General features: G+C 38.0%; 2 protein-coding genes across 2 annotated transcripts; one reads left to right on the top strand and one right to left on the bottom strand.

Annotated features, from left to right (window-relative positions):
• Positions 1–537: 537 nt before the first annotated feature.
• On the top strand, positions 538–2,198 carry LOC108856921 (uncharacterized). The gene is made up of 5 exons (XM_018630824.2): positions 538–985; positions 1,064–1,209; positions 1,278–1,536; positions 1,622–1,704; positions 1,784–2,198. Exons 1-5 carry the CDS (start codon positions 644–646, stop codon positions 1,920–1,922), a joined length of 969 nt encoding a protein of 322 aa, XP_018486326.1. The 5' UTR covers positions 538–643; the 3' UTR covers positions 1,923–2,198.
• Positions 2,199–2,460: 262 nt separating this feature from the next.
• LOC108859244 (uncharacterized) lies at positions 2,461–4,005 on the bottom strand. Its single transcript, XM_018633131.2, has 4 exons — positions 3,823–4,005; positions 3,051–3,327; positions 2,774–2,962; positions 2,461–2,695 (listed from the first exon to the last, which is right to left on the bottom strand). The coding sequence occupies exons 2-4, from the start codon at positions 3,297–3,299 to the stop codon at positions 2,612–2,614; spliced, it is 522 nt and encodes a 173-aa protein (XP_018488633.1). The 5' UTR covers positions 3,300–3,327; positions 3,823–4,005; the 3' UTR covers positions 2,461–2,611.
• Positions 4,006–7,948: the final 3,943 nt, after the last annotated feature.

The raw sequence follows: 7,948 nt of genomic DNA, 5'->3' as shown, positions 1-7,948 counted from the left end.
TATAAATCTATGAAGCTAAAAGTTTAATTTTTTAAAAACTTTCTAATTTTGTAAAATGTTATAATATCTTTAAAGATGATAATAAAACAATATTTTACCAATCTTTATATATATTTACGATTTCAATAATAAATAATAATCTAAAATATATATAGAAGAAGATACAAATACACGTGAAAGGTAAAAACAAATTATTCAATGAAAAAAAAATATACCGTAAAATTATTATGTTTTAAAAATTGATAGACACACCTCATATATATATAATAATATATACCGGCATAAAATTGAAAAAAAAATATTTATATAAAAGTAAATGAAAACGAACACTCACGCGGTTGTGGATCGAGATCTAGTTTATAACTAAAATGCCAATGAGAATTAAAATTTCTTTAGATTTTTTTTTGATCAACTTAAAAATTTTCTTTAGATAAATAAAGTTTTTTTAGGTAAATTGTATTTTAAATAAATAAATAATAAGAAAACAGAAATGATTTGTTTTAATAGCACAGATAAAAAAACCTGTTTAAATGTTTGGTAAGACCGCAAGGGCAAATGGTGGAGACTCGAGACGAAAGTCTTACCACATGAAAGGATTTGGGTTAAGGCGTTTCATGTAAGCCTTATCGTTAGAAGAAAAAAAATGTTGGAGAGTATTAACCTCATCTCCTGCAACTTCTCTCGCTTTCCTCATCTAAAACCCTCCAGAAAAGCCCAATCCCTAAGGCAACCCCTAAACCTCACCCTTGTCCAATCAAGAGCTCCTAGAATTCTCCTTGGCAACAACAGATGGCAATTCACGAAGCACGAGAAGAAGAAAGGTCTCTTCCATTTCCATGTGTGCAGAAGCTCACTAAACAACCCAGATCCAGACAAGACTGAAATTCAAGATGAAGGAAGAGACTGGACGAGCTCTGTATTGCTTTTCGCTCTCTGGGGTGCTCTTCTTTACTATTGCTTCAACCTTGCTCCTGATCAAACCCCAGTAAGTAATTCTTCACTCTTTCTCAATTTCCAATTTCGCAAATTGATATTAGATTTGTTTTTTTTTTCTCTTTTGCAGACACAAGACTTGTACTTTCTGAAAAAGCTGTTGAATTTGAAAGGCGATGATGGTTTTAGAATGAACCAGATCCTTGTTGGTTTATGGTATATAATGGGTTTATGGCCTGTGTTGTACGCTATGCTCTTGCTTCCCACTGGTCGAAGGTAATAATAATAATAATAAATAATCTTTCAAATGGCTTATAACGCTAATGGTTAGTTTCGTTCGACAGTAAAACTCAGGCGTGGCCTTTCGTGGTGCTTTCCTTCTTTGGTGGCGTCTACGCTTTGCTACCTTATTTTGCACTGTGGAATCCACCTTCTCCTCCTATCTCAGAGTCTGAGCTTACAAAATGGCCTTTCAATGTTCTGGAATCAAAAGTAACTGCTGGGGTAACTCTTGTTGCAGGCCTGGGTTTAATTCTTTACTCTGTAGTTGGTAACCCCGGTGACTTGAAAGAGTTTTATCAGTACTTTCGTGAGAGCAAATTCGTAAGTCAGAGAAATCAAGTCATCATAATCTCTTTTCCTCTTTCTCATGGACATAATGTAATCCTTGTTTAAAAAAAAAATGCAGATACATGTCACGAGTCTAGATTTCTGCTTACTCTCTGCTTTTGCTCCGTTTTGGGTTTACAATGACATGACCGCCAGAAAATGGTGAGTCACCGTACTGGGTTTTGCTTAAAAAAACTGTTTGCATTTTTTTTTAACCTTAACGGGACTGCTTTATTTTCAGGTTTGATAAAGGCCGTTGGCTGTTACCTGTATCCGTGGTGCCATTCTTGGGACCTTCTCTGTATCTTCTCTTACGACCAGCATTGTCAGAGACAACGGCTCCCACAGATTCTGCATCATCTTCTGACCCAAATCAATAGCAACATCACGATTGGATTTTGTTGATGACTATTTCAGCTCCTTGCATATTTTTAGATTCGGTATCCACAATGGGTTTTTACTCCCTTTTGTTGCCCTCTAAAGGTTGCCCTGTTATTTGATGGAGTTAGAATGAGAAATATTGTATTACAAGGGAGAGAACTGACAAAGTTTTCTATAAATGTTAATGAAAGGAAAGTCAAACCCAAAATTGTCAAAAGTTATATATATATATTAGGCAAACAACTTCTAGAGTTCATCTTTGAACTTGACCTTCATTTGCTCTGTGTTACTAGTCCTGACTCTGATGTCCAAGCCTGACTCCGGCAGCAACTTAATCTTTACTTAAGAAGATTTTATCATATCATCCCTTATTTCATTGTTCAGTAATTTTGCCCACCCCTTAAAATTATCACTCGCTGCTCTTTATTTCCGACATTTTGTTAGATGTTATCTTCTAAGTTCTACCATTTAGACTGCCTTAAACGCAAACAAAGTAGTTTTTTGATTGAAGTTCAATCAATTTTTTGATGGAATACGTGAATTTTAAGAAGCTATTTTGATTCCGACATGGAAGCATCCAGATAAGTTTTGCCACTTTATTACCAAACACAAATGATACACACATAAGAAAACTTTTCTTGACTACTAGGTTCTCAGGATATATAATACTGAGAAAAATAAATCAAAATCAACTGGAACCGCGACGAACACTTTCTTCAGTTCGTGAAAGTGCATTTGTTAGCACGTCTATCGTCCAGTTCTTCAAGTCATCCTGATTAAAAAAAAAAGAAGCAAAATATGGTTAAGAGTCTTGATGGTTCGAAAGAGGCTATTTTCCTTTTTGGTTTACCTTGCGCACAGGCTCTCCAGTTCTTATCTGTGCGTTTGGGCGAGCAAGCTTGGACTCAAAAGGTGTTCTTGGCCTTACTTCTCTAAACTCATCCCACTCCTCACGCTCGATCATCCGCACTGTGCCCTGCCCTTCTGGTGCATTCTTTATCTTCCGTTCAATCATTTCTTGAGATTTCGAATCATCAATCTTGCAACAAACCAACAATGAAGAATCAGCATAGCAGATCAGTAACGAGCTGCTAAAGTCATTGACAGAAGAAGAAAGAAGAATGTACCATCATTAACACTTTTGCAAACAATGCAATACCGACCACGGCTAGGAACATAGGCATCGTTGCCGTGTCCAAATACGATCTCGATTCTGGAACCTCGACGAGAAACTGATTCTTTATCGGGTTCCTTCGTTTCTTGCTTTTTTGCAAATCAGTTAGTTTTTTCCTTAAGGTCTCCGTTGGGGCATCGCTAGACGAAGGTGAATGAAACCTTCTCTTAAGCAGTGTAAATAACTGACTCTGCCTAGACATCGTAACAAGCAACAGCGATCTTCTATCTCTGCCAAAGAAGAAGAGAAAGAAAAAAAAACACATCTTAGCCAAAATGAAATGATGTAACCACAAACAAGCACGAAAAGCACCAAGCAGAAATGAACTTTCATTTGGAACAGCTTAGCATACAAACTTGGTTCAGTAAGTCCTCTTACAAAGCACACCCAACGTCAGTCAAAATGATACAGAGGAGCCTATACGTAACTCAACCGATACACTTGGGGATCTAAGAATCTTTATAAACCTAATCAGAACAATCCACGGTAGGTAGCAAGAAGACTAGACGCATAGATATATAAGTTTCTTTATGGCATTTTGACGAACACTTAGCGTGCAGATTTTATTCGACATGACACTATGATAGATTCAGCATTTGTACAATCAGGAGTGAAGGGAAATCGATATGGGTGGGTAGACAACATTATTATAAGCAGGAACAATGAAGTCGATGATCTAAATGCTTTGGCAAGAGGATTACGAGATTTCAGATGTGAAAGCGTACCAGATCAACAAGGATTGGGAAGACAAAGATACTGTCTTTACGGTCGCCAAAGACGACTTGCTCTTCTTCGTTTTTCTCTATGTCCTGAATCCCTAATGACAACTTATAGTTTCTTCTGAATTAGGAAACAAACTTGTTTGGTTTTTGTTTTGGACTCGCAGTTTTTATTCCATTTTGCTACAGTTATATTTCAGTCGAGGTCTTTTAATACTAGAACTTCGGTAAAAAAATATTTCAAACCTAAAAATTCAAGCAAAAATCTGTAAATATTATAGTTGGTGATTATTCATCTCTGTGACAACTATTCCACATATATTTTCATCTGGTAAAGTATCACATATCAATTTATGAGTATATGCAGAGTCTGAATGTCAAGCATGGCACAATGCAAGGGAGATGGTAGCGCCGGCTCCGATGGAACAAATCCAACATTACTCACAAGTCTTAAGCTTGGATGACATTTGTATGATGGATGGTTCATGGACCTCTACTGACCGCTTCACTGGAATCGGATGGGCTTGGAAGGATAGTATGGAAAAATACCAACTTATGGGGACAAGAAACTTGAGACGACGCGAAACACCACTACACTCGGAACTAGAAGCTTTAAAATGGGCAATGGAGACGATACTGCAACACTCGGACTGCCAAAGATGTGGAACAAACTGTAAGGATGTAATTGCAATGATAAAGGATCCTCATGCATGGCCAACCTTTTCTACAGAGCTGGAAATGATAAATACGCTGAAGATGTGTTTCACGGAGTTCACCATTCACTATATCCCAAGGAATCAAAATGTAGTTGCTGATTCGTTAGCTAGGATTGCTCGTACTTTTCACCGTTCTCTTTGCTACTTTGGTTGTTCTATTCCGGTCTGGTTACCCAGACCACCTCAAGTTTGAGTAATAGAATAGCCTTTCGATGTTAAAAAAAAAAATCAATTTATGAGTAATTCTACAAGTACATCAAAAAAGTATCACATATCACCTTTTCATGAAATAAAGAGTTATATTTCTCTCTTATTTAGAGGCAATTGCTCTATTGCCCGTAAATGTGATAGGCAAAATCTTTTATGAGCTCCGTCAATCGCCTATGTCTCTCTAGAGTTAATGAGTGATGAAAAGACAAAAGCGCCTTTCATGGGCGAAATAAAATAAAAAATTTGCAAAATCGAATTGGTTTATTTGTGTGGACTGGTTTGGGTTGAGGTGGGTTTGGGATGAGTCAACCCAAATGGATAGCTCGGTTTCGGTTTGGAAATCGAATTGGATTTCAATTGAATTGATTGGAGTGGATCAATTAATAAAATTAAATGAAAAAAAAGAAATAAAAAGCTCCCATCTCGACGTCGTCCCGATTCCAATAGATAAGCTCCCTCTTCGATCCCAGCTCCTCCCGATATTCGATTGGCTTGGAAGACATTGGTAGATTCTCCAAGGACGCAGCCAGACGAAAACATTTCCACCAGCGAGGCTTCCTTCGGACTAGAGTAGTAGGCCAGAATGCAGGTTCTCTTCTCTTCTCCTCTCCTTCGATTTGCATTGGATAAAAAGTGTTTGTAGGGTTTGTAATTGGATATATATATATATATGATTAATTTGAGATTTGATATGTGAAACAATGCAAGCATATGGTTGAATGTATGGGATTGAGATATTGAGCTTATAGTACCCGAAACCTCAATTTCAATTGATTGTAGTTGAAATAGAACTAGGTAAAACTAGTATAACTGATTAAAACTAAGTAGAACAAAGAGCAACTGGTATAACTATAACTTTATTTTGTTGTTTTTGCAGGATGCAATGTCGAAACACATGTGCTTACATTTCAAATTCAGAGATCGCATCTATTGTATGACCATCAAGACAACAGTGGAGGGTATAACTTCGGCAACTGTAGAAGAAAGGTTGTATAAAAAGCTGAGGTTGGATGAAAGGAATGTAAAACTGGCATTGAGGTACAAGCCGATGGTGGTTGGATGTGAAGAATTAGAAGAGTGCACAATTTGTGATGATGATGATTTGTTCTGTTACCTTCTTTCTATTGATAAAGACAACCATAGAATTCTTTGTTAGTGGAGGAGACGAGTAACTCGGATCAGTTAGATAAGCTGTCGAGAGTGGGCGGAAGTTCGTTTGGTATGAATCACGAAGTTTTACAGGGAAATGATGATGAATACGGACCTAACGCCATTACAGAGAATGGTGACGATACAACACATGGTGATTTTATGGATATAGACAACACTACGGAGACGGAGACTGCAGCTGAGACAGAGACTGCAGCTGAGATGGATAGCAGTGCTTATATAGAAACCAATATGAGAGTTACGTATATTGAGCAGCCACCTTTACTAAAATGTAGGCAAGTTATAGAGCAATGGGGAGACGGTTTGGGTCTATTCAAGCTGCAGGAATTTCCAAACAAGAGATCACTTCAAGAGGTGGTGGATAGAGCTGCATTTGGTGAAAGCTTTCGTTATGTTATAAAAAAATCTGATCGTAAACGGTTGGTGTTAAAATGTTGTGATGAAAGCTGTAAATGGGGATTGCGAGCTGCGAGGATTCCAGAGACGGAATTTTTTTCTGTTAGGAGGTACGGGGGTGTGCATTCATGCTCTCGGAATAATCAAAGTAATAGCTGCAACATCAAGAGGAAGGCTCTGCAGAATTAGTTGCAAATTTTTTGAATGAGGAATATCCTGGAAAACTGAGGACTCCTGTTTCAAGAGATATCATGGATTTAATAAAGTTAAAACTGGATGTATCAGTATCTTACTCCACAGCCTTGAGAGGGAAAAATCTAGCTATGCGTGAGTTGCGTGGTATTCAGAAGACAGCTACAAGATGTTGTATAGCTACTTGTACATGTTAGAGCAGGTTAATTCCGGAACAACAACAAGGGTGGAGTTGGATGAGGCAGGTAAGTTCAAGTACCTTTTCATAGCTTTAGGAGCTTGCATTGAAGGGTTTAAGGTCATGAGGAAAGTGATTCTTGTGGATGCTACGTTTTTGAAGAACAGATATGGTGGTGTACTAGTATTTGCTAAAGCTCAAGATCCTAATCGTCACCATTATCCCCTCGCGTTTGGGGTAATCGACAGTGAGAATAATGCTAGTTGGACTTGGTTTTTCGAGATGCTCAAAACTGTTATACCGGACTCTTCTGAAATATTTTTTATGAGCGATGGGAATCAGATCCTCATCACCACTGTAGCTAATGTGTATCCACAATCTCATCATGGCTATTGTATATGGCATCTAGCTCAGAATGTGAGAAATCATACTTGTAACACCATCAAAGCCGTAGTGGCATGGAGATTTATGGAGTTGGCTAGGTATTACACAGTGCATGAATTCGAGGCTGTTTATGCATCTTTTAAGGTGAGATATCCTTCAGCCTTCAAGTATGTGGAGGAGAACACTAACAGAGAAACATGGGTTAGGGTCTATTTTCCAGGTTGTAGATACAACTTAGACACTAGCAACAGTGTGGAGTCGATGAATAGCGTGTTTAGTGACGCAAGGAGGTATGCCTTGATACCAATGTTGGATACAATAATCAAAAAGATTTCTGACTAGTTTAATTAACATCAGAAGGACGCCGTGTCTAGATCGATTGATACCAAACTGATTTCTCTGGTTGAGATCCATTTGCACAACTTATGGAGCAAAGCTGAGAAAACGCCAGTGCGTGAGCTGAATAGTTATGATCTTGAGTACGAAGTTACCGACGCTGACGATGGGAAGGTTTATTTGGTGAACTTGATAGCGAAGACATGTAGCTGAAAGGTATATGATTATGAAAAGTATCCTTGTCTTCACGGACTTGCTGCTTACTTATATTTCCTTGAGGTTCTTGCTGCTCATGGTCATTGATGTGAGGTCAACATAGAGTATCATCAGTTGAGCTCACAGTATTACTGGACAGAACTTTGGGCAATGACTTATTACAGGACCATTTATTCTGTGCCGGACAAGTCTGAATGTAATGTACCAGATCACATCAAAGAGCTCCAAATCATACCTCCAAAAAAGCTAACGAGAAAGGGAAGGAAAAAGGTTAATAGGAATCCATCAGTTGGAGAACGGCGTAAAAGGACACAAAATGTAAGGCGACCAAGGA

The sequence above is a fragment of the Raphanus sativus genome, chromosome 5 (assembly GCF_000801105.2).
Source record: "Raphanus sativus cultivar WK10039 chromosome 5, ASM80110v3, whole genome shotgun sequence".
In the NCBI taxonomy this organism is placed as follows: domain Eukaryota; kingdom Viridiplantae; phylum Streptophyta; class Magnoliopsida; order Brassicales; family Brassicaceae; genus Raphanus; species Raphanus sativus.
The sequence above is the reverse complement of the archived record's forward strand: the minus strand, read 5'-3'. Positions and strand labels throughout refer to the sequence as shown.